Here is a 26,946-nt window from a genome sequence, read left to right on the forward strand (position 1 = left end):
CTGTATGCTTTGTGCTTATGAGCACATCCTCTAACTGCAACCAAAATACTTATACCGCAAATAAAACCTTCAATTCTGCGTCGATTCAATACGAGAACATTGCAACGCGACATTTCTCTCACGCGCACAGTACACGATGGCACCTGTGAACATATTCCGTAGTAACGCTAAAAGGGTTCCATATGAAACATGACGGCTCGCATCATGAAGCTCTCTCCTTTGCTCTATAAGTTAAAATAAACGGACATGGTGTTTTCTACACACAATATCATTTCTAAGTAAACAAATCGTAGTCCGAACAACGGGGTAAGGTTTTTACGTTGGACCGGAGAGAGGCACATTCAGGAACGATGTATGCCACACAGTCTTCTCTTGGACAGATCGCGCCACATTGACGTCAACGCCTAGTTTGTCAGGTACGTGCATTTGTCTTCGCGGTTCATGGGTGAACCGGGCGAACAGTGAAACGCCGCTGAGAAGGGCGCGAAATTGCGGGCGGCCGCGTTGCAGGCAGGAGACCAGCGGCGTCCGAAGTTGTCTTCTTGGCATAATGTGAGGCACGCGGTCATGAAGAAGATTTGCTCGTCGCTGTACGCTTCCATGCCTTTCAGACGCAACTCTTCAGAGCCGCTCGCTACCTGCGCGAGAAATGAGGTGCTGAAGGAATAGGAGCACCCGATTTCGGCGTCTGTGGTACGGCCCCCGGGGTTTGGAAACATGGCAACCCAGAAAATCTGAAATTACGGCGTACAAATCCAAGACATATACAGGTTGCTTAAATATCGTTAAAGCTCTTCGTGATGCAAAAGGCAGTCATATTTGGAATGGTGCAATGCACGGGATGGTAGTCAGAGCCAACAAAACAGCTGCCTGCTAACTGTTTCGCCAATTGCACTCAATGAAATACGAATGTCGAAGAACGAGCCGAAACTTGTAATCTTTTGCAAACGGTACAGTTTATGTTGTTTTACAGCGTTGTACCTGAGCTTCCGGCTTCCAGGACATCCTGTTATACACTGTGCAGCCTGAAGGCTACTCCGTAAAACGCCTGGATTACTGTACTGCATGAAGTGCAGTAGGCAACCTTATATTCTACAAGTACAGTCTTTTTCAAGCATTTAGAGCCCGAGGTTTGCTCCTAAGACGTGTAGCGTTGCTCTTGTACAGCATCCGCGAAACGTCTTGTTTCTGAAGAGCGAGGAGTTGAGTTTGTCTCAATTTCAGGAGATATGGTGGTACGCTGGTGATGCATAATTAGCTACGCAGCATAAAAGAGAAGCGTGCATGCATTTCACAAAAGGTTTTGTCTGCTGGACATCATTTTCTGAAGGGGCCTCAAATAAACCCATAGACATTCTTCTGGGGCAGTATTCAAGCTTGTAAATGCATGGGTGTAGTTTTTGTCCAGACGATGCCCGCGTTCGAAAAGTGAGCTAGTACTGAAGCCTATATACACTCTGTAAACGTTTACAAAAGACAACAAGTCCAGCATGATCTGTAGAAGTGACGTTGGCCCACTTCGCTATGATTGGCGTCCGCACAGGTCTACAGGATAAGTGCAGGTGCAGAGCGGGGCAGAATTATTTTCACACGGCTACGCGCCTGTGTACGTGTGTGGATGAGGGAAGAAAAGTGACGTGTACTGCATCTCTTGTAAAACTGAATACACTGAACTACGAAGCAGTTAAAACATACGAGCAGCGGCAAAGACGCGGAAGTGAACGACTGCAGCTCTTAGCAGCGGCTTGACAGTGAGAGCACTTTCCGCAGCGGCGCGTGTTTGCCGCTGCTAAGAACGGCAGCCGTTCACTTCGCCACGGTCAGCGAGCACGCTCCGTTTCCTCGAAACGCCGTTGAGAGCGCTGCAATATGGTAGAGCGCTGCAATATGGTAGTGCAATATTGTACCGCATATTTCGCGGGCTTTCTTTAGATGCCCGAAAAAGGACCCCGTAGGAGATACGATGCTACAATAAACTAGACCGGTTGTTTACAAACCTGCTCTGCAACCTAAAGTAACGCTCAAGGCACTGAAATGAATATTTGAAAATTTGCATAATTCATCGTAGGTGCTTAACGAATTCAGCGGAATATAAATACATTGTGAGGAGCGCCACATGATGGCAAAAATGTATCGCTGGTTGCAGCGGGCTGCGGTTTACCGCTGTTTTAAAATCCTTGCTTCAAGTTACGTGAAACACCATGTATAAACGTGTGAGATTGAGAAGGCCCGGAGCACGCTTTATTGGTTCAGAAGCGTGAATTGTTGGGCGACTTGGTACATGTTCACGTGAAAAAAACCATCGAGAAAAGACGCAAGACCAGAGGAAGACACATTAGTCTGTGTGTATCTTCCTGTGGTCTTGCGTCTTTTCTCGCTGGTTTTTTTCACGTGAACACGCGTTATTGCCACTCGCACAAATCGTTTTAACGAAGACGACATTAGGAGATGATGATGAATTGGACAAAGGAAGATAATTCATTAAAATAATTCCTTCTAAAAAAAAAAGACATTGAGTACTCCTTTATGTTTCCAATAAAAAAAACAATATTAGCGCCTGTGTCGTTAATGTCTATCCCATCCTGTGCTTGCGCTGTTTCTTGTGCTTGCGCTAGTAATGTTACACAAAGTAGCCCCTAGAAGTACCCTCACCAATATTTGCAACTTAAATCCAATAGGCTTAAATTGAATATTTGCTTTCATTTCAAAAATGTTAGCATTTGTACTGTAAATCTTTAAAATTGGAAGGTTTAGAATAAAAGTTTTAATTTACACCTTTTGCTTAATTTGAAATTCAAATAAAAATTTAAATTATTATTTAATTTCAGTATGTAGTGTATACTTCCTTAATGTGTGATATTTCGAACTGAATTCAGCTGAAATTTGCGAAAGCAAATAACCAAGCGTCATTCGGCTTCACCGACAGCTCACGAGGCTCCCAATAGCGCCTCTCGCCTGAAACATTTGCCGGGCATTAATAATTGCGATAATAATGCGTATTTCGGGGAGAACTGAGGTTGTGAGGAAAGCCTATGAGAGCTGCAGTGTTTATTAACCCTGGCTAAGGTTGCCTTTTCCTGACTGACAGTGATGCAGTAACTGTGTGCTGAAACCAGTAGGGGTTTTTATGAGTTGAGGATGAAGTGTGTGTGTGCGTGTGCGTGCGTGCGTGCGTGCGTGTGCGTGCGTGCGTGCGTGCGTGCGTGCGTGTGTGTGTGTGTGTGTGTGTGTGTGTGTGTGTGTGTGTGTGTGTGTGTGTGTGTGTGTGTGTGTGTGTGTGTGTGTGTGTGTGTGTGTGTGTGTGTGTGTGTGTGTGTGTGTGTGTGTGTGTGTGTGTGTGTGTGTGTGTGTGTGTGTGTGTGTGTGTGTGTGTGTGTGTGTGTGTAGTAGTAGTAGTAGTAGTAAGCGTTACAGCACACCTAACATGGCCCTCAAAGATCACGCACCCATTTTCCTTCCGACGTGCAACACGCTTACTCTACGCCCCTACCGCCATGACGGCAGATAGTGGAAGAAGGGAAAGGTATAATGACGTCAAATGCTCCGGTCATTATGTCCTGACCACTTAGGGATTGACATTCTGGCCAATCAGCATGGTGCGTTGCCATGCCGCGACCCGTGGCGCCATTCATTTCTGACCGCCAGTACTGCGCGTAGTCGTGACGCCATGTGTGGCTCTCCCTTCAACGCCGACGCCAGATATGCAGCAACCGTCACTTTTCACCTGCGCATAAGCGGCGTGTGCCACAGCCAGCGCCGGCAGGTAGGGGAACGCCTCGTCCTTCTCCTTTTCGTAAGAGCAATTGAGCGCCAGAGCCAGCCGGTCCCTGTCCGAGGCCACAAGCGATGCTCGGCTTGCCGCGGCCACCGTCTTCTTGCGAACGTCCATGAACCGCAGGAGGCGCGTGGCGTACTCGAAGCCCAAGCCACCGTAGACCATGGCCGCCGTGCCTCGCCGGTAGTAGACTGGCGATTCCAGTGCGGCAGTTGCTATGGTGACTGTCTTCAGCACCGCATTGTCAGCCGACAACGACGATGGGTCTACCCTGTAGAATCGGGTGGCTGCAATCTGCGGGTTGCTGCAAAGAGACCAGCCAACTTGTGCGCCAGTCACTTTCGCTGAATGCAGAACGTTCACTATGATATCGGGAGATTGACAGGTTTTGAAAGCCCTTGCCACAATAGCGCACAGCAAGTGATGAACATGTACATATGTTTTTAACAGAGTACCGGCTTGAAGCCGTGCAATAGGCGGCGCACACGACTTGTTGATGCGACCAACTCTCTGTTATACAGCGAGCAATCGCCGCCACACTCTTCCTTTAATTCTAATATGTCTTTCTCTTTTCTCGGCAAGCCATAGGTTTAGTTTTATGAGGTGTTAACGTCCCGAACCGACTCAGGCTATGAGGGACGCCATAGTGAAGGGTTCCAAAAATATCTGCCACCTGGGGTTCTTTAACGTGCACTGAGATCGTACAGAACGCAGTCCTCTGGGATATCGCCTCCATCGAAATTAGACCGCCGCAGCCGGGATCGAGCCCGCGTTTTTCGGATCTGCAGCCGAGCGCCGTAATCACTGAGTCAGTGCGGCGGCTCTCAGCGAACAATAAACAAAAACAACCGCTTAGTCTCACCATAGCACCAGCACGAGATGAATCAAGAGGAAGAACAATTTATGTTCAGAGAAGTATGACACAAGGTTCCTTAAAGGAACCGCTGAAGGTGGGTGTGATTGGAGAATTGTATGCCGGCTTCTAGCATGTCGACTCGTGGGGCATCGTGACTCACGCACACTAGCGCCTGCGTTCCTACCTACGGATACTCTTTGGATCACAGCAATTCGCATCTGCACACATAAAATACCTATTCCAAATCTGTATTATCATAATGTGAGAATTAGTTAAAGTGAATTCCTCTGCAATTCCTGTTAGCTGCAATGGAAATGTACGCCTTTCAGATATACCTTGAATTTCAGGAGCATTCATTGTTACAATAAATGTGATGGACTGCAATGTTTCACGACTTCTAGATGAAGCTAACAAAACAAGGGAGCCCACGGCATCTCATACTTTTGAACGGTTAAAATCAGCGCAATAAAAGTAGGTTCTGCGCTACCTTCCCAAGGCACGCGCCTGCTGCTCTCTGCTCGAGTGCCAGTGGCCGAAGAAGGCCCGCGTGACGTCCGGTTTCTTGCCATACAGCCGCCTGAAGTAGAGCTCGTTGAAGTTGGGCGGCAGGGGCCACACAACTGGGTGCGTCTCGAGCAGCGTGTAATATAGGGCGTCACGGAAAGCCGCGGCCAGGTTATGCGAAGAGCGCACTTTCTTCACCACCACAGAGTGCACCATGCTGAGGATGTCTTCGACGGCCTGCCTCTCCGTAGACCGTAGCCTGTCCGCGTGAATTGAGGCCAATAGGACGTCGTACGTGATGCTGACCTGCGAGTTTGCGAAGAGGGCGCAAGGTTTTCGGTTCGAATCGTACTTAACACATACCCAATCCCCCCTTGCCTTCCATACATTAAATCTTGACAAGTTACCGCTCTTCTTTAGCGCGGAAAAAGACGCATTTTCTGGGTGGTGTGCGTAAAATTATTACATAAACATTTGTTTCGTTGCAGCACCTCATAATTCAGCTAATAGACGTGTCTTTTTAACAGACTAATTAATTGTTATTTAATTAATTTATTAAAAACACTAGATGCTCTGCTTACGAAGAAATATCTGTGATCGGCAAATTTTGAGACTCGCACACAAATTACGAATAATAAAATTAGGGAGGGCAGTTAAGACTTGTTGTGTGCCCTGCATGCAAATGTATAGTCTGATCGACAGCTATGTTGCGACATTAAATATTCCTTCCTAACACACCTGATCATTAGCATACAAGCGTAAGGAAACGTATACACTAGGTTCACCTTTATCTGCGAAGAAGCAACGTGGCTTTGTGGCCAATGGGATGCGTGCTCTGGTCGCAGTCTGAAGGCCCTTGATTCAGTTCCCCGTCACTACCTTATCTTGCACTGCTGACCATCATGAGAGAACCTGGGGACATCACTGAGGAGCTCTGTGCCATCGACGGTGACGGACGCCTGCTTTCGCGCTCATGGAACATATAATGCTTTCGCAGTAATATTACGTGCAATCAGAAATGAAAAATAGCAGATCTAGCGAAAATGTTTTATGTGGTACTGTGTCACAAACGATTATTCTGCGGAAGAACTCGTCCCGCTTATCTTTCCGATCTGTAATATATATATATATATATATACTATATTTATAATATCACCAAGAATTGAAAAACATAACGGGATTTAATTTACGACGTTTTGGCTGTGGACCAGCTTTTTTCGAGTCTGGTCCTCCAGCCGAAACGTCGTTATATAAATCCGGTTGTTTTTCAATTTTTGGTAATTTTATAATATATTGACCAAATCAACTGCCAGAAATCAATTTTGGTATATATATATATATATATATATATATATATATATATATATATATATATATATATATATATATATATATATATATATATATATATATATATATATATATATATATATATATATATATAGTTGCTGGCGCCAACTGCCTTCGGCTATTCCTCAGAGCAGTGCCGATTTAGTCACTGGGCCGTCTTGGAGAAAACTGAACCGGCTAGACTGTGGCTGTCACTGAAGCATCAAAAACGTGTCATAACTTTTTAGAGGCTCGGAAAGCAGCCAATCTGCTCGGCACCGGCGAGAACTAAAGGTAAAGGCGGGCACCTATCGATAGTTCGGGCTCACTGGAGCAGTCATCACCGTCTGAACTAAATTCATACAAACCAAAATTATTTGTTCACACAAAACTAGTATCCTATTACAAAGCGAAACGGCGATGCTACCGACTGGCGAGAAAATCCCCTTCGGTACGAGACGAGGATGGCACCTTGAAAGCATTACTCGCCGTGATCACTCTTCGTTAACAGGTTTCACGGGAGGTTAAAAAACACTCCCTCAAGCGACTCACTAAAAAAAAATCCCATACTCAAATAAAAAAAATCAAAGTTCTGCAAAACAACGCAAGACGTTACTTAAGCAGCCCGCACCGTGAGAAAAGGTTATTTCACGCCATATTTAGTTCAAACTAAACCATTTGACTAGTCGTGGGATGGAAAGAGTTAAGCACGCGCGCACTAAAGTCAGCAACTGTGAAACTAGTTTTTAGGCATACAAGCATTGCATGCGTATCTATCTGCCTATCTGCTTAAGCACGCTGTGGTTTTTGCAGATCAAGCAGCAGGTCAAGAAATAGTTTGAAATATCGAATCAAGTTTCGCAGGCAGGTTTATTGTCTAAATACGAAGGGCAACATCACTCTTCTGGCAGTACAGAAAAATTTGCAATAAAACCAGTAACATTGTACGCAAGGCAAAAAAATTCACACACAAATCTCATTTGCACGCTACCAACGATGAACGCTTGGCACTGATGAAGGCAAGTTATCTTGTCGGAACTTTGGCTAAGGAACAAGAGGTACCACTCTCTTCTCCATTTTCATTGTGTTGTCAACAAACTCATTATCATGCCCTCTGTCTGCGTGGACATCGTCCTACTCTGGTTTATTTTTGAATGACAAAAATCATGCTGAATGTCATTCAATGTATCCTGTACACAGTTATTTCAAATTTTCAGCATAATTTCTATGAATTTATTTAACAAAAGGTTGTTTTCTATTCATCTGCCTAATAGCACCGTGTGAACACAAAATTTAAAACAATTTACAGATCTGGAGGTTGCCTTCTTCCTGCTTCTATGTCCTGTCAGTCTAGTGTAAATTGATGCCCTAAATCCGTGTTCGCTATTCTCCTAAGTACCAGCCGCGGTGGCTCAGTGGTTAGGGCGCTCGGCTACTGATCCGGAGTTCCCGGGTTCGAACCCGACCGCGGCGGCTGCGTTTTTATGGAGGCAAAACGCTAAGGCGCCCTTGTGCTGTGCGATGTCAGTGCACGTTAAAGATCACCAGGTGGTCGAAATTATTCCGGAGCCCTCCACTACGGCACCTTTATCTTCCTTTCTTCTTTCACTCCTTCCTTTATACCTTAACCTTACGGCGCGGTTCAGGTGTCCCACGATATATGAGACAGATATTGCGCCATTTCCCTTCCCCGAAAACCAATTATTAACTAATATTCTCCTCAGTATAGCATTTTTTAAAGCCTGCCAGTTGAAATCTGAGGAATTACTATGAATAGGGTCAAATTTCAAAACACATTCCACTAATTTTGTCGAGATAACTCTCAGAAGACGATGTAGATATTTTACACGAAAGTGACGCTTTATGCCCGCAATGGCCCAAATCTTTGTAGAGAGGGAGGCGATGTGGCTGCTCCATTTTAGAGGCTGCTCAAAGTGGATGCCCAGATATTTAACAATTCTCTCTATTTGCACGCCTTCGCTTTCGCATAGGTCACAGTCAGATGAGTGCGAAAATAAAGGTTAACAAAAAATAATCAATTAAAGTGTTTGTTAAAGACTGCCAGTTTGGCTTCGTGAAGGGTCATAAGGTTGCAAATTTGAGGCAGCTTCTCGACCATATTCATTAACATCTATCTCTAACTCTTGAACGCCTGTAAAATATTCACTGACTTTAAGTACAAGTGCTATAGAATTAGTGTATTATATCTGCGATTTAAGAGTAAGTAAGCGATACCCTAGAGTTTTAAACAGGTCCAGTCGATGTGCGCACTTTAGGCGACCAAATTTTGATGTGTAAATGTAAACATGCTGGAAGGAAAAGCCGTTTAGCATAGAACGCTGTTGGCGCAGTGGGCCCATCATCCAATGCGCTCTCTCCTCGCCCTGCAGTAGCGGTGAACGGCTAAGGCATGGCTAAGAGGCGTAACAACACCTGTTTTTTTTTACGTTCGAAAGCATTGTAATAATACTGGGACTGTAGTAAACCAGAGTTTTCGCGTCCAATTTTTTTCGACTTGCAGAAAAGCAATCCAGAAAACTACAGAAAACATAGGCCAAGATATGATGAGTTATTAATTTTCTTTGAGAAAAAAACTAAATTAAAATCAGCTGTTCCAGTTTTTTCCAGAAAACTTTAGCGCGCAAAAAAGTTTACTTCATTCGCGCACAAGTACGAATTTTTCCTAGCTCCAAACGCCTACTACTTTTTTTCGGTGCTTATGGTGCTCGGCTGCAGACCCGAAAGATGCGGGCTCGATCCCGGCCATGGAGGTTCAATTTCGATAGAGGCGAAATTGTAGAGTCCCGTGTATTGTGCGATGTCAGTGCATGTTAAAGAACCCCAGGTGGTCTCAGTTTCCGGAGTCCTTAACTACAGTGTCCCTCATGCCTTGAGACGCTTTGGGACATTAACCACCCATAAACCAAAACCAACCATAAACCGAACCATTATTATACTGAAACTGAAGTTCTACGAACGTTATATTTTTGAGCAATGTTTGCCACCTTTTCGCTTTGAAACTATAATTTCTCGCAGCTTTACAATACAAAAGTTCGCAGAGAGCTGGATAAAATGCAGGTTGAGAAAATTTTAGCCCTCTTTCAGCACATCCAAATATGTACTTGTATATATTGTAAGATGAGTTGGAAAAAATCTATTTGATTTCTTACATTAGAAAGGTCCACCCTTTTTGTTGACGCTCTTGTGAAACACATATATTAATTTCACTCAAAACTAAATATAGTCATAGGACCTTGATTATACAATGTTTATCTTTTTTTATAAAGGCCATTGTCGCAATCAATACCAAAATATATGAGAGAAAAATTAACCAACAAAAATTATGTAATTTATCATTCTTGTAAATTCAATATTATTATAGATGCTTTAAGCTGTTGTTTAGGCTTCTACTCTTCTCAGCGTGGTTTTCGCAAATCATTAAGTAACATAATATATGCTTCAAGTAAAAATCAATCTAGCCCACCTTGACATCAGGTACAAAATTTTGCGACAGCTGCAGACCTTATCGCCGCTGGCCTGCCCATGCACTCAGCAGGATATCAACTGCAACAGTGTCCTTCGTTGCTTTCCACTGCGCCTCACCTGGATGCTGCAAAGAAGAGCCTGAGAAATGTTGCCCCTTTCGCCGAAGGCCGCGCCGGTCGCCGCGAAGAGTGCGTTGCTGGTGAGCGAGCCGATCTGCTGGACCAACCACCAGATGGTGTGGTAGACCAGTTCAAGGGCCGACATGGAGTTAACCAGTCGGTTAATGGAGTGCAGGAGCTCGCGGGAGCTGACATTGACGGGAAACGTCTCGTTTATCCCCTCCAGCCCAGACCCGTACGCTTTGGACACCGCCGCCGCCCAGGCGTCACCGGTGAACTTAGGCGTGAAGGCGCCCAGGTCATCAAGTTTGCCCGCCACGGGCATCGGGGTTACGGTTCCCTGGGCCATGCTTAGTATTTCGAAGACGCTGGCCTGAAAGTTCAAGAGAATGAAAGAGGGGAGCTTAAGCGCGGTTTTCAAAGCGGGAAGTGTCTAACTTCGAAGCAGTGTGCAGCGTCACGCCTCCTGTTTTGGGGGCAGAAGACGAGACATTGCACGCCCTCGTAATTCAAACACTGCATGTCCTCTAAGGCGCCTTCAAGACACCCAAAACACTTTAGCCTCTGACATATCACCTTCCAATATTCAGCGAGTTATAACAAAGCAAATGGGTCTTATGAAACTATATGACCACTGCGCAAGAGAACACAAGTAAGGAGAGAGCACAGACATGGACCAAAGCGACCTATTCTTCGCATTAGCCGGGACCCAGTGCTTTCCCCCGAAGGTTGATTTTAGGAGTGGCTGATGAAAAGAAGGAATTGCAAAAGAAGCTCGCTAATGCATGCAGTACGTTTCATGAACAGACCCTTACTAATTTCATGAAAAAATCCGGTTTAACATTCAGGCGCTTCTGATCACACTGCAAGAAGAGTGTCGAAAAGTTAAGAATTAACAGGCACGCAAGCTGCGAGCTTAGGAGCATCGTGAAGTGATTTGCGAAATACGAACTTGGGTCAGTCAAAAGACTCAACGCCCATACCAGACCTTGCTACTATTCTGGAAGGTTAATTTTCCTACTAATAAACTTTAAGACGAAGTCATTTGGCGCTAACAGTATACCACATGCTTTCCTAAAGCGGTGTGCGGAAGTGCTGTCATATTGCCTTTGTGTTGTTTTTGTTGTATCACTTCATCAACTTTCTCTACCAAATGACTCGCCAAGGCTAAAGTAGTTCAGCTGTTCAATTCAGGGGACGGTTTGCATGTTGTAATTACAGACGTTTTTCTTTAGTATGCACTTGCCGCAGAATGCTTGTTATGAATAGGTCACCACATATAAAATCATATGGAATCAAAGAAATACTTTGTTAAATGTCAACGTGGTTCCCGCAACCATGTTTCAGCAACTATGCAAAGTTCTCTCCCTTAATCACGACTTTGCTTTAAGCATATATAGCGTGAACAGTTTCAAGAAAGTTTTTATGTTTATTGAAAACGTTGGGAAGTGTAACGCACTTATTTTTTCTAAATTGCCTACGATAAGCAGTAATTCCTAAAACCCTGGTTAATTGGCTTCGGGCATAATAAAACCACACCGCATATGTTCAGAGTGCATGCGTTAATCCTGATGAGCTACGTGTGTTGTCTCGTTCCGCTGAGGTCTGTGCTCGGGCCCTCGCTGATTTCCTTTATCTGAGTTGCATTGCTAAAATATGGACGGCGACGTCGATAAACTTAAGTGTTATAAAGGTATCCAGAGCAAAACTACACTCAATGAGAATCTGTTTAAACTCGGGGACTCGTGCGAACAACACGGCAAGCAAATTAACTTTAAGAAAACAATCTCTATGACAGCGACAAAAAAAAAGAAAACCTGTTGTCTCACTCCTATAATTTTCCAAACCCGCATATTTGTCACTCTCGTCTGTGAAGTGTCTAGGATTAACAATAAAAATGACCTCAATACGGAGGAGCGCAGTAATATTCTTTGTGCTGAAATATTTGCTGAAGTAGGATTCCTTTGCAGAAAAGTAAATCGTGCCCCGTTGAACTAGAGAGGGGAGCCTACCGATCGTTATGTCAACCAGTTCTGGAGTATGGATCTATTCAATGGGATCCTTATTTTGCTAAAAGCATGTCAAGCTGGACAGCGTTCAGCATCTCGCTGCCCGAATTATTTTATCCGATTTCAGATAACCTCCGCCACCGACACGTTAAACGACCAAAAATTTATACCCTTTCATGCGTCGCGACAGATCGCCAGACTAGTTGGTTAATTTAATGTATCAATCCAAAAACTGCCGTGGCACTTCTCAGCTATTGTGTATTGCACTATTTTGAAAGGAAATGATGATTCACTCTGATGCTGATAAACTGAGCCTTTGCTCAGTTTATAATATTGAAGTCGACGCTGCGGGGACGTAAGCTATTAGCGACTGATGACTGCTCGTCTACCAGCCTACAAAACGTTTCACAGCGCGACAGAGGTGTTTTAAGCTGAGCCTGTTCGGTAAGAACCTCAAGGACGCACCATATTTTTTAAACACAGATTTACGTACGCATAGCAAGGAACTTGCCGAGGTGAGGGGGAAAAAGCACCAAGGACGGACAGAGTAAAAGCAAATTAGGCAGTCGAAAACGAAACCTTATACTCTGAGGATCTGTAAGGGTTTATGAAAAACGGTGTAAGCGATAGTGAGAGAGCAGCGTTAGCGTTCATCTATGCAAAGCCCGGGCGCTCAGCATGGGCAGGATGACGTAATACACTTCTTAGTAAGTTGCTCGCGCGACTCCCATGTGAAAGTTAAATAAAAGTAAGGAAAAACAATTTTGCAAAGCAACCGTCTACCGTCTCTGCCCGGGATGCTACGGGTGATAACATGTTGCATCCACAAATAACACCATGCGTGCCTCAATATGCTAATTCCTATCGCCCTCTGTCAGAAATGAAAGCCAAAACGGCTTTTTATTTCGCGCGTGCCAGGAAGCCGGTGCCGCGGTTAGCGAGAGTTCAACGGAACCAAAAAAAAGCAGCACACTGCAGCTATCGCTGAGTAACGCGAATATGTGAGGCAGCTCTAGACTGGAATTCACCTGGATCGTGCGGCCACGGTGAATGTCGCGCGAGTGTCAACCCAACGACCTCATATTCCATGCCGCAAAAAACCGATGTGGTTTGCATTGCACCGCGTCGCCTGGGCTCACCTGCACAGACCCACTGTTTTGCCTGAGGAACTTCAGGTAGCCAGCGAGAGCCCCGGAGGAATCCCTGCCGCCGTCGTACACGACTTCGATGAACCTGTCTACGTACGCGGGGTACGTCTCATTGAGGCCGGCGTGCAGTCGACGCCAGAGAAGCACCAGTGGCTCCGGATGTATCACCACGATGCCCTTTATCACTTCCAGGCGGAACCAAAGCGGGACCAGCCACTATAGGGGGTGTGTGAAGGCAGTGTGTGAGGTTACGGCGTGTAAATCATGTGGTACGTATGTTGCATAGAAAGATCAGCGGTAATGTCGAGCACAAAAGTTCGACACCGGCGAACGTCGTTTCGACGCGAAAGTGAAGGAAAAAGCCGCGTTGAAACACTTCAATGCTTTTAGCGTAAGAACATAAAATATATCATGTACACAAAAACCCGCCGTCGCCCAAAAAGTGGCAACGTTACAAAAGTTGTCGTTGGTGAAAACGATGAGACGTCGACAAAGGCGGGAAGTCACTATTAGTCAGCAGTAGTACTTACAACTGCACCAAATACAAACGAATAGAATTGAGTTAATATGGTATTGGAATGAAATTGAAATGATTTTGCAACACTTGAACGTAAATTCCTTAAGTATGCCCGGAAACATTAAATTTCGTAAAATATTCAGGAACCAACACTGCTGCGCACCTGAGTCACTCATTGTAATAGTTCTCAAATAGTTTTTCTACACCAACAGGTGATAAAGCCTTTCACGAAGCATAATAATTTCGGTTCCTTTGTTGTGCATTCGTACTTCTATATGTACTTTAATTGACTCTATCGGTTGGGCGAGTTGGTTCAGTCCTAAAAGTGCGCACTTGCGCGAACGAGACACGGGTGAAGGTGGACCGACGAATATACGCTTTGTTCCGCCATTGCCATACGTAACCGAGCAGCCGCGCCGGCGGCCGGAAGGGCCCAACGGCAGCGCTGAGTCTCCAGCGCTTGCCATTGCTCCCCAGCTGCTACTGTAAACTGGCTGAGGTAAGCCTGCGCCCTCGGTCTCTTTCTTGAATTAGAAGTAGGCAGTATGTGCGGAAAACGATTTCGCGCCTGCGGAGCGCTGTCACACTGAGAGAGAGCGCTGGTTTACTACAGCCAGCTTACACTCGCAGGCGGGGAGCAGGGTCTAGCGCCGGAGACAGCAACGCCGCTGCTTGGCTGACAGTATGCTCCGGCCGCCGCCTGCGCGGCTGCTCGGTTACTTTTGGCAAAGATGGTTCTTCATTTTATGCGAGCTTAATGTCCCAAAGCGACTCAGGCTGTGAGGGACGCCGGAGTGAGGGGCTCCCGAAATTTCGACCAGCTGAGGCTGCTTAAGCAAAGATGGTACTATTGGGGTCGTGAGTGCCCAGGACGTGCAAGCGCCCGCAAAAAAAAAATGTATCGTTGGCGGCGCTATGTGTTTATATCGCTGTGAGCATTCCTGCTAGAAGGGGGCAGTCGCCTGAGAACGTCTCCGGAACGGTAATCTAACCTTTCGGCTTGTTACGCGCAGCACCGCTGCAGCGGTTCGCACCAAGAGGTTGCAGGTTGCAGGTTGACATTCTGTATCAGTCTTAGAACACGCAGGGAAGGGCGCCAGCTTATCGACTCATCGTGTTAGCTTCTCGTGTTAGGCGCTTCCAGGCGAGCACCCTTTGTCGGGCTAAATGGAAGGCCCACTCTCCGACTACAAGCTTACTCTGGTGAATCAGCGATTCATTTGAGCTAGCGGCGGCGCGTCCTGGGCAATTCTGTCCTCGATAGTGCATACCAAGCGTGTTCTTTGCCGGTCTGTGTCTTCATCCCACAAATACGTTCTCAATGCATCGAAGCACTTGGAACTCACAAGAAGGCGAAAGCGTGCGAATTGTTTTTGAAGAACGAGGCTGGCTAAATGCGGCGTTATGAAAACTACTTGCTCATGCGCGTTCGAGCTTTTTTTCAGGCCACTGAAGAAAACTTCTTTTAGGCTCCTGTGAATTCATTTTGTTTTGCTTGTTCTAACTAGCTCATGCGACCCCATTCTTCATCACTGGGTTCCAGCCAAGTGTGGTGTCGGGTGTCGTGCAGATTCAACCAGCCATAGAGAGGGAAGAATATAAGAGAAACAAAGCGGAAGGCGTTAGAACGGAGTAGTTTACCAGTGGTTAAATTTAAAGTGAAATTTGCCGTTATGACTAAAATGTATCGGACGATTTGATAAGTTATTTTACAATTACAGCGCGACAAACGCCACATAGAATAAAAGGGTCCATGCAGTACACAACAGAGCCCTGAACTTCTGTTTTTATCCTTGTATGTTCCTTCCTTCTATGTCCCATTCGTCGAGCTGTATCTATGGGGTATTGGATAGTCCATTATTCAAACAAGGTAATACGGTAAATGTACGTGGCCAAAAAAAAAAACTCCTCCAGACATATCTGTTAGCCATACACATTATATCGGTGCCCTAAAACGCTCGATAGGCAACCAGCAAATCTGAAACACAGGCTCATGTCAGAACTCAAGCTTTAATAAACAACTAAACCGATGCCTCAAAGAACTTGTAAATATGAACGCAAAAACCTCCCTCACTCCCCCCCCCCCCCCCCCACCGCCCGGAGCAGCAATATCAGATCAGTTGATCCGAATGTGACATACACCACCTCTAAAATACGGGGAGATTGTGCCTCTTAAATTTTCTGGGTGACGTTTTCAGAACGGTTGACTTATAATTATCATATAAATCACATAACAGCTTTCAAGTTTGATAGGAATGACACACATAAATAGATACTTTTGGTGTGGAAAGATCTTATTTACCTCCTTCCTATGTTTTATTCTTTTAAGTACTATTTTGTCTGGGGTAGTACTGCATACACGTATTTGCAGAAACTACAAAACGAAGAAAGACATTAAAAACATACATAACACACCTTAGTGTGAATCCTCTGCCCAAATTTCTGTCGCTATCGTATCGCTAGAGGGCAAACAAAATGTACAACTTGCTCTCTAGTTCTCAAACAGAAACTAGAAACTTCCCTGCTCTGCTATCTTAGTTGAGATGTTTCCGCACGACCACACAAGAAGATAAAAATTGGAAAGTTCCTTCTTGTAGGACTACTGATTCCTACTGTACTACTACTGTAAACTACTGTAAACTAGTGCAAACGTCTTGAAGTGTTAAATTAGTGCAAATATCGATATACATCTAAACTAGATTTCTAAAGCGATTTTTCAGTAATTTGTTTTTTTAACCGAAATTCTCACTTACTTCTTGATTCTCCAAAATCGCATGATCTTTTCTTCTGTTTCCCTCTACTTCATTGAGAATTCCCCCCCCCCCCCAAAAAAAAAAAAAATTGTAAGCTGCTGCACCATTTTGTATTATTACTGATTTCATGTTTTAACGCCGTCATTCGTGTTAGAGCAGCGATTACCTTATACAACTTGCCTTTCTCTGTACGTGTATCATTTTTTTCTCCTGGCTGGTTCTACTTGCAAATTTATTTTAGCGAAGGAAGGATCTAGTACTAGTAAAATCGCTTTCCAGGTTACTCTCCCATTTCCTGATTGACTGCAAAAATCATAAAGGTGCTGTTAGCTGGCTACATAATGTACTAATTAGTAGGAGGTGGTGGAAATCAACGAACCGAGTGGATTTAGAAAGACAGCTGCAGAGAGGGCTAGTCATCGTTTCTTTATGATGTTTCTGACAATATTATCTTCTCTGAACCCCGTTTTTTTTCTGTTAACACCCCAGCCCACTTCGCAATAAAGCAAGGGATGCTTGGCTCGTAACGCTAACAAGAAAACCAAAGCGAGGTTGCGTAGTGCGTAGAAAGAATGCTGCAGTGTCAGGAACAGATCTGTAGGCTGGGAATGGGAGCCATCGCTGGGTTCCCATTTGGAAAGAAGAGAACGCCGGGTCTGGCATCGCTTTAGCCTAATGTAAAGAGCGATAAAATAAAAAAAACAATTTAGTGGAATTGAAATGAAATTCGTGCATTGGTAATCTTCCCGAGGTTGTTCTGCGTGTTGGGCGTGAGGTGGCCGCGACGCAAAAGCGGGTGCTGTTTTTCTGCGTTGTATATAAAGCGTTTTTGCATGTTATATTACAATCTTCCCTCTTCAATGCTCCAGAGTCCATTAAGAGGGGCTACAGGGAATCATTTGCCGCTTTATGTAGAAGATTGTTCTACAGAGGTAAGTAAATTATGTGGCATGCAAGCCCTAGTTTATTTATTCATGAAACAAAGACGTCTAGCGATGCTGGCGACCTAAGCCGTCCTTAGCGGGAACTATGTTTCCCTGAAGTATAAATCTCATGTGGGTGTCACCTTTAGATTTATTTGCACTTCAGATATGCAGCGGCGGTTTGGCGGTATTTGTTTTGCGAACATTTTATAGCATCGATTTCATACATTCCTTAGTAGAATGCATCTCCAGTCAACAAGGCGCAGTTGCGCTTTCTGGACCAATTGAGGTGCCACTTCTGGGCCCCAAGTGGGACCCGGAAGCATAGCAATGTCGGAAATGACATCCCCAGCGCTTGCAAAAATGCGGAAGTAAAAATGACCGGTGTGACAACAATTTCCTAGAGAACTAGAATAAGTCGACAATTACACGCTACCCCATACAAGTACCGAATGCCACGTTCAGAACTTTCAGTGAAGCTTGGCGCAAACGCGCGCTGAAGGACACAGCCACATTGTCTTCCGTACGCAGAGGCATTGAGGTTTGTTAACCAAATGTGGTTAATAAGTCGCACTCAAGGACCACCTATCCAAGCGGACGTCACCTGTCATGAGCGCTTCGTTCGCTAATCGTTGCACCTAACATTTTCGTCACGAACCTTATAAAAGGGTGAAATGTGATATGTTTGAACTTGCTCTTATATGCAGTTCAGGCAAGAAGATTAGATAGTACATGCGAATATGCGCAACTAATTGTCAGTGTGCTTCCTTAACTACTCGTATCAATGCCGCCGCCATCCGTTTATAGGTTCACGCCGTAATTAACACCTCCCGTGTTCCCAACTTGGCGTCCAGTACAATTGCAGAGAACTTTACAAGTAGTGCGTTGTGTGATATAACAAGTGGGTTGTGGGATTCAACGAAGTAACATATATCCACTCTTTTTTATTCTGAACGAAGAGGTACAGCCGGCCAAATCTTTAGCTGGCGTGCGCGACGGCCGCTTTTTCTGCGCTCCTGCGCTTTGCGACAAAGCAAACTTGCGGAAAGCTCGATTTTAGGCACGGGCTTAGTGAGCCTGTGCTTAGATTTGATATTTTCGAAAGTTTGCTCCGCCATGAGCTGCAGGAGCACGGAAAAAGCGGCCGTCGCGCACGCCAGCTAAAGGTTTGGCCGGCTGTACAATGAGACCGACGAAAGCTCATAAAAAGCTCACCGCTTTTCGTGGGCGAATGCATCGCCTTTGCTAAAAGAAAACCTCCATAGCTGTTCTGCGCTTAATATTAGTAGCACCTCTCCCCCGTTTCAACAACTTTCGTCTCCTTCTTTTGTTCCATCTTTCGCGCTCGTTTAAATATGGAATTTCACCAACAAACCCACTTTGCCTCACTTGTGCCGTTTCAACTGTATGTCGCCATTGAAGATTTCTTGGGACGCCCTATGAATGTATAAGCATACACGCTGTGTAACGCGATAGTATAAACAACCTTGGTGCTGAGTACAACGAGTGCTTCCAGAAGATGCGTGTACGTGGCAGGTCCGTCTTCTGTCCCGAAGAAATTTGTCTCGTTGCGAAGGAACTCCTTGAAGGAACTGAGGCTGCCAGCGTCGTGACCGGGACGCGCGGTTAGGCACAGTCCCATCATATCAGCGGGCCGGATTTCCAGGGACGTGTCGCCACCCGCTGCGCTGGTGCTGAGCCGAGTCATCGCCAACAGGGAGTTGATGACCATCTGCGGGGCAGTGTGTGCAGGAAGCAGTGGTTACGAGTGTTAGCATCCGTGGGATTAGGCGCGTGCGTGCCTGTTGCCGTTCGCTGTTAAATCTTAGATCCAAGATAATGCGATCACAAAGGAATATCTAATCTTACAGGCCAAAAGATAACACGTTTATAGTTTCATTATCTTGAGCTGACTTGTGCAATGCTTCTTTACGTGTTTCAATTGGTGGCGCTTAGTAATCGATGAGCACCTACTGTGATATTCGACGCGGCAGCCACTGGCTACTGACCACAGGGTTGTGACGACTGCTTTCTCTGTTGAATCTTTTTCCCCGGGCCTATGGCGATAGGCAGTTCCCGTGCAGCGCCCTCCTCAGGGCGTTGTCTACCAACCAGAAACGGAAATTGACGTTACTTGCTTGTTATCAGCAGCCGGTACCCATCAAGGGTAATGAGGCAATCGATTTATTAAGCTAGGGAGTGGTCCCAATATGGGGTATGAGGCCATCAGTCGTTATAATTATTTCTTCTAGTGCATGCTTTCCTTCAATTACCTTTATTAGCGACAGTGGTGTCACGGCTAATAATTAACAAGCAGTGTCGTTGTATAGCCTCGTTTTTAGGTGCGGTGCTGACCGACTGCAAGTAGGTGAAAGGAATGTATACAGAAAGGAGTCACTGGACCGCAACGGCTTATTGGCTATGGCGTTCCACTGCTAAGCCCAAGGCCGCGCAAGAAATCCGGGACGCGCCCACCACGTTTCGGTAAAGTCGGAATGCAAAAATCACTCGTGTGCTGCCCCCATGACACGTGCAGGTTCAAGAAACTTGATTAGTCCAATGTAATTCACAGCGCTATAGTACCGCAACTGTCCTAGCTCATGGCCAGCTTTAGGGCGTTAAACCGAAAGCAATATAGCGTAGCATTCAATCTTTTGCACCCTTCACCATGAGCTGAAACTCCTGATGTGCCCCCCCCCCCCCCCCCCTATTGCAGGGATTCGGCCACCTTGCCTGGCCGAAAATATGGTGCCTATTCATTAGTGTGGAAGTTCACAAAAATAACCGAAACATAATATCGCCAAGCCCGCACCGCATAAGGTACAACGGCTTAATTACTGCGTGTATTTAGGGCGTGGCAGGTATCACGCCACGCCGTTCAACGAATGCCATCGAGCTACTTCCATCACATCGCGGTTAACCGCCTCGCACCTAGCGTGGCATTATTGGCTTCGGCAGCGAGCAGTGTGGGCGCGACGTCATGACAGTAAGTCAATGTCACTGTTGGAATGCATATCTTTCAGGGGTTCTTTGATTATATTTGAACTATATGAAAAAGTTCAGCAACTTAAACTCAGGACAGTACGACTGATTAGCTCTACATTGTTCACTGATTAATTAGGAGAACCATGAAACCACTCCACCTTTTTCAATGAACTCCGTTGACAGGCCCAGCCAACTGCCACTGAAGAAACAAATAGCCGCCGTAACTTATGGATTATTGCACGAATTCCTTCGCCGATGACATGGAGACTCCGGTAGACTGCCCGTACCTCCAAGTAGCAGTTTTGCTCATGTGTACACGCTAATCATTAATGTTCAAAAACATAAAGCACCCCTGTTTCGACCTACAAGCATATGTCGCTGTCCATCTCATTAAAAAAAAAAACCTCTGCCATAGATCAAATGCAAAGGAGTCCTGTTGCATGAAAACAAGGTCTCGAATTTGCACTCGCCTAGTTTGTTATATCTTTTACCCAATTGTTTGAATATTATCACTACTACGTTTTATTTTGCTATAAAATATAAAATATTTTATTTAAATTTACTCTTTATTTCAATCACAGGCATTTATTTTTGGTTTTGGGTACATATGAGAACATCAATTTGCTAACACCTTTACGCAACATGCAAAGAGCGCAAAATCACAAATTTGCTCCATGATGCGCACGGGAAGACTATTTTCGGAATCTTCAACTACTGTTCTAAACTACACACTTCAATTATCGGTACGGAACTTTTCACAAGCGACGCTCACCTGTATTTAAATAGTATTCCAGGTATATACAATGTAATTATTAACCCTCAACGCACATGAATTCAAACTTACTGGAAGGTTCCGTTTATAGATAGTAATTACGGTCGTCAAATCATTAAATGCACTGTATTAATCTTCCGATGTCGTTGCTGTGCCGAAAATGTTGTCCTATCCGCAAGGTCATTTACGGTTTATTGTTTATGGGGTTTAACGTACCAAAGCAACTCAGGCTTTCAGGGACGCAAACGTGAAGACCTCCGGAAATTTCGACCACGTGGGGTTCTTTAACATGCACCGACATCGCACAGTACACGAGCCTCTAGAACATCGCCTCCATCGAAATTCGACCGTCGCGGCCAGGATTCAGCCCAGGTCTTTCGGGTCAGCTCCAGAGCTCCATAACCGCTAAGCCGCCGCGGTTTTAGCTTCAATGTTTGTCAATGAAGCATTGCACATAAGCCATTTTTTTTTTGCAACGAATGCTGGAATAGCTATTGAGCAAGCAGTTTAGCACAGCAGATCTAGGGGGTACAACGGAAGCCGTGCCGCGCGGTACACGTTTTTTAGGTGGACACCAGCGCCACCTCACAGCGCGATTGAGGTGTTCATTGACACACTGAACCAGTTATGCACCTTTTCTTCCCAGATACCAGCGGAGCTTTTAGATTGCAAACAAGAACACTGGCAATTAGGCCGGCTTGCACGAAGCAAACAGACCGTCTATTTCTCTGTTTGGCCAATCGCTCCGCTGCATTTGAATGAAGGAAAGGCGTATAATTTGTTCGTTTTGTAGGTGGCCCGCTCAATTACGCCGTGAGGAAAAAAAATCGTCAGAGACACTTAAGAGTGCTTGTGGGAATGCGAAAGCATTACTCTCTCTGAGTGCCGTGTTTACCAGTAATGTTTTTCGCACGCATTAAAGTTCTTTTGAATCGTACGACCTAATTTTAGTGGATGGTGATTACACTCGCTTGTAAGACCGGGAATCGAGTTCTGTTTAGAATAATGCGGGAGACACCTTTCTCTTTGAGGAGGAACACCCACGCGCGTATGACGTCACCCAGAAATCCGTACGATGAATGTTTATGGTTTATGGAGGTTTAACGTCCCCAAGCGGCTCAGGCGATCAGGGACGCCGTAGTGAAGGGCTCCGGAAATTGCGACCACCTGAGGTTCCTCAACATGCACTGACATCGCTCTAGAATTTCTCCTCCATCGAAATTCGACCGCCGAGGCCGAGATCGAACCCTAGTCTTTCGGGTCAGCAGCTGAGCGCGATGACCACTCAGCCACCGCGGCGGCTCTACGATGAACGGTTACATCACCAATTTGATGCAAATATTTGGCAAGGCATATAATTGAAGGTGCCTATGTGATCGGTTCGAACCCGTGTTCAAACACTCACGCCAGCTCAGAGCTTCAGTTTTCAATTAGCGCTTGTCTGCGTTCTTGGTCACTGCGCGGTTGAGGTGTCCACCGACAAAAAGGAAAGTTGTGCGCTATTTCCTTTACTCAATCCTGGCGACGGTGTAGACTACAAAAAAGGCTAGACTGGAAACTAAACAGTCTTATTTGTTTCGTGCAAGCGCGCCCTCGAGTCGGTCAAGTGAGCAGGGAACGCTATCCAACCGAAGGCCGCAAGCGGAAGATGGCCGAGTATGCACATGAGTGTATACACACCGAAAGGGGCCTGTGAGTCGCTCAACCGGGCTGTCGCTTCTAACGGGCCTGGCACTCGAGACCTCTCGGCTGTTACTGACAATCAGCTTGCGCTGATTATTATGCTAAGTCGGTAACCTTCACAAATTTTGCTCTTGCTATTTTAAATGCAATGCGTATGTGTTTTGTATGAATATTTGCTTAATGACAGAGTTCTGCCTTTCTGCTTTAACGTCTGTGATCTTTTAGGTCAGTGCAATTTTAGTCCCATGTGAATGAAGTTCAGGCCCTGTGAAGATTACTGAAGGCTTACAGCATCGACGATTAGCATCCACCTTTGTACCAGAAGTTGCATAGAATGACTCTTTTCGACTTGGCTAATAAGGTCAGCGTTCTATAAAAACAATAAAAAACGTGAGCTGCATTACTAAACCTTCTCTTGCAAATCTTGAGTGCAAAAAAAAAAAAAACCAGAACGTGGCACCTGCTCTGTGAGTGACTTGATCACCGGGTACTTGGGATTCCACCCAGAGCAGACGAAAAGGCTGAAATCGTCGCACGGATCCAGGGTGCTGAGTCCGCTCCCGGTCAGGGCTGCCACGTGCTTCACACAGTCAGCGTTCGCGCACACTTTGAAAGGGAACGGCGTGGTTGCCTCCGCGCCGCTCCAGTACAACCTCCCAAGGGTGAGGAAGATGAGTGCAGCAATAACAGCGACGATGAGCGCTATGGTGGCAAACATCTTGAGGGGGAACGGCACCTGCATTTCGAGAGCGAGGGCAGGTTTGCGAACGCCAGAGGCCTCGATGCTCAGGCGTGCTAACGTCGTGGTACAGTAGTAGGTAGCAAAACTTAATACAGTTTTCCCAATTTGCCTCAATTTGAAAAAGCCGTATTAATAGCGGGGAACAGAAACAATATGCCCCGTGAGATTATTGAAGCAGTAAACAAAGCATCATTAAATGACAACTGCATTAGCAAGCCTTCTGTTTGTCTATCAGAAAAAGAACTTGCCTATCTGACACGAAATTCGAGGTATTAGCTGTGCAACCCTCCCACCATGTCTACTGGATTTTTTAGCCCTTTCGTCACATTTGACATTTTATAGTTAATCTGCATGTATAGCGTAGTTTTATCTTTTTGCCGTGTTACTTTTTGGCCTTTCAACTTGTTATGTTTTTATACCTTTTATCGTTTTTATCTCCATGTTTTTATCTCTGCGTGTTTATGGCGTGTTCCTTGTTGGCCATTCATCTTCGAATCTTTTTTTTTTATATTTTTAGTAAAGAGCTGTGTTGGTTTTTGCTTCCTTGTTTCCACTGCCCTTTCATTTAATTCCTGAATCATTGTACGATCAAAAGATGGTTTTGGTCTGCTTGTGCGTCATTGCCTCTGAGAGGTTACTGTATAAATAGGTTGCAATAATTCTTCCGAAATAAAGTTGGAAGTGCAGCGCTTCTGTCCTAGTCGGCCTCCTTGTTTCTTGTCCGTTGTTCTTTTGGCGCTGGTTCCTCTGAGATGTAACAGGTAGGTGCAAGAGAAGTGTGTGGCGTCTGCAGACACAGCGATGACTTAAGAAGGGCAGCGAGAGTGCGCAGCCGCTTTTTGTCTGGTGAGCGCTTTTCTGACTTATATTTGAGTAAGGCAACAACTTCACAGTGGTTTTAGGCTTTAGATATGCTCAGGCCTACCTCGTCATCGACGGCGACGTGACCCCGGTGCTGCTGCTGCAACCCCCATGCAATGATGGACCCCCCTGCGATCGGAGGCCTGAACGATACCCAACGTTACTGGAGAACGGCGGCAGAACTACAGTGGGAAATTCAATCTTCCTCCTATAGTTTCTCCCATTATGCTACTTCTATGTAGCGCAACAGGTTCTACTTATACTCGATGTCCGAGGCTCTCATTTCTTTATTTCAGTGCTATCTTTTTGTCTCGCAGATTGCTATACTGGTGTTAGTTGGACAGTATTCATTTCAAAGCGGATTGAATGAACACTACTTTGCATAGGTTCGTCGTTTTGAATTTCTATTTACGTGTTCTGTGCACATGGATCCGAACTAGCCGTTGGCTATGGGTCCGTAACGTTTTCTATTTTATTTTTAAATAAGAGAAATGTGAGATAAATTCAAATTTATTGGAATTGCATCGTCCTTACACGGGATTTTAAACGTTCGCTACGACTATGAATGTCGATCTCGTAAAACCTTGAACCAGGCGGAGCGTGTTACAAGAGCAAATGCAGAGGTTTTCGTAGCCTCGACTAAGAAACATTTAAAAGGCAGGGCGGACAGAGAGATTGGTGGTGGGAAAACGGATGGTGCGGTCTTCGAGAGTCAGGATTCTGAAGGTGACGGCAGAAAGCGCGGAGCATCGTCACGTAGTCGAGAAGGGCCGAGCTGGAGGATCAGGCAGTGGGGTTGAGCTTGCCGCCGAATCAATGAGCCAAAGACCATCTCTGCAGTAGTGCAGTGTAGCCCTTATTTGAATGTAGCACGAAGGAAATGAGGACCATAGGCGAAGATGTGGTGCGAACGGCACTGAATTTTGCTTTCAGGGAAGCCTTGAGTAAGCCGTGAAACCACTGATTTGTGCCGTTGGCGGTAGGGTGAGCGAGTAAACCCTAGTGCAGATTCTCGTGGTGCCAAACAGCCACATAATATTATTGAAGAAGGTGAACAACAGTCAGGGGTGACAAATAGGACGCCGTATCTTAACATTGTTCTGCGATCAATTCGCTTATAGCATGAGAAAAAAAACAACGCGCCGCAAGCAATCCTATCGGTTGTTTTGAGATGCAAGAATGTTCGTCAGACAATAGAGGTGTCCCAATACATCGTTGTGGACCTCACCAAACATTTTGATGGTGACGTAAAAAACGTAAGGACAAGAAGTATGCTCCAGATTTTAGGACTGCTGCGAAGCCAGGTCGCCGCCGGCCAAGGCACGGACGTCCTTGTTGAGTCTAGACAACACAAGATTGTGCGTGAAGCTAAAATTTTGGAATGAGGACAGTGGAGAGCGGCAAAAGGAAAGGAACCAAACGTTAAGGGGACCTAAGACTCAGCAGTACTTGACCATACGTCCCAAGTGATGCAAACCGCGCGAGCGGAAAACATGACTTCGCAGAGATGCTCTGATCCGGGGTCCTTCAGAGGAACAGAGATCTGCACGTAGTCTTGCGAGGCGGCAATGACGGCGAAGTCGATGCTAGCTGGCATCGTGGTGGACACGGTTGGAGACGCGAGGAAAAAAAAACGTTTAGTTTTGAAAAAGGCTGTGCATGTCCTTGCAGCATTTCATGCACGTTCTCCAACTCCAGCTATTCCACGCTGTCACAGGCTATAAGCCATTGCATCGTGATTTCCGTCCCGCGAGAAAGATGACCGTTTTCTCGTAGCGAGAATTTAATGCTACCTGACTTGATAACTGAAGTCAATGACGTAAGGCCTGTGACAACGTGGCAGGCATACGAGAAGATGCCGGCCTTCGAGAAGGTGCATGAACTTCCCAAAAGACAACTGCAGCCTTTTTTCAAACCTAAAGATCGTCACGACTTTTTTCTATGTGACGTAGTTGTAAAAGGGAGGATTCTTGGGCCAGTTGGTTCATGATACAAGACTGAAAACAACGCGAAAAACGGTACAAGATAGAGAGAAGCCACACACAAAGTACCGAACTTACAACTGATGGTATTTCATGCGAGAGAGCAATAAACAGGAAGTGCACATAAAAACAAAAAAACGCCATGATATAAGATTGATACTATTGCAGGTCAATATCTAAAAAGGCTATCTCTTTTCTCGATAAGCGAAGAGACGGCACGCTCAAGCACTTGTCACCTCTCGTGTGGATGACGAAAGCTTCGTATAGTTCCCGTTTTTGTTTGCTTGCGTACGTGCGCAAGAATTTGCTTTTGTTGAACTGGGGAGCGCATTTGCATGTTGTTACATGCTTGGCGAGTGTGATCCCTCTGCCTATACTGACATCATTAGCGTGCTCTCTTAATCTGTCCGCTGCTTAAATGAGAGATTAAGAAATCGAAATTCGACCGCCGCGGCCGGTGTCGAACCCACGTCTTTCTGGTCAGCAGCCGAGTGCCATAACC

General features: G+C 45.5%; 1 protein-coding gene across 1 annotated transcript; it reads right to left on the reverse strand.

Moving 5' to 3' along the window:
• Positions 1–331: 331 nt before the first annotated feature.
• LOC144133912 (uncharacterized) lies at positions 332–26,059 on the reverse strand. The gene is made up of 8 exons (XM_077666968.1): positions 25,940–26,059; positions 23,320–23,595; positions 18,906–19,151; positions 13,218–13,442; positions 10,068–10,442; positions 5,119–5,441; positions 3,725–4,079; positions 332–638 (listed from the first exon to the last, which is right to left on the reverse strand). Exons 1-8 carry the CDS (start codon positions 26,057–26,059, stop codon positions 405–407), a joined length of 2,154 nt encoding a protein of 717 aa, XP_077523094.1. The 3' UTR covers positions 332–404.
• Positions 26,060–26,946: the final 887 nt, after the last annotated feature.

This window comes from Amblyomma americanum, chromosome 5, assembly GCF_052857255.1.
Source record: "Amblyomma americanum isolate KBUSLIRL-KWMA chromosome 5, ASM5285725v1, whole genome shotgun sequence".
NCBI lineage: Eukaryota > Metazoa > Arthropoda > Arachnida > Ixodida > Ixodidae > Amblyomma > Amblyomma americanum.

Bases quoted from the DNA above. Each gene is read 5' to 3' on its own strand.
- LOC144133912 (XM_077666968.1), bottom strand. From the start codon at position 26,059: ATGCCAGCTAGCATCGACTTCGCCGTCATTGCCGCCTCGCAAGACTAC. The intron at 10,443-13,217 runs GTGAGCCCAGGC...TTGAACTTTCAG, and splicing joins AAAACAGTGGGTCTGTGCAG to GCCAGCGTCTTCGAAATACT. The intron at 4,080-5,118 runs GTAGCGCAGAAC...GTCTCTTTGCAG, and splicing joins CAGGCGCGTGCCTTGGGAAG to CAACCCGCAGATTGCAGCCA.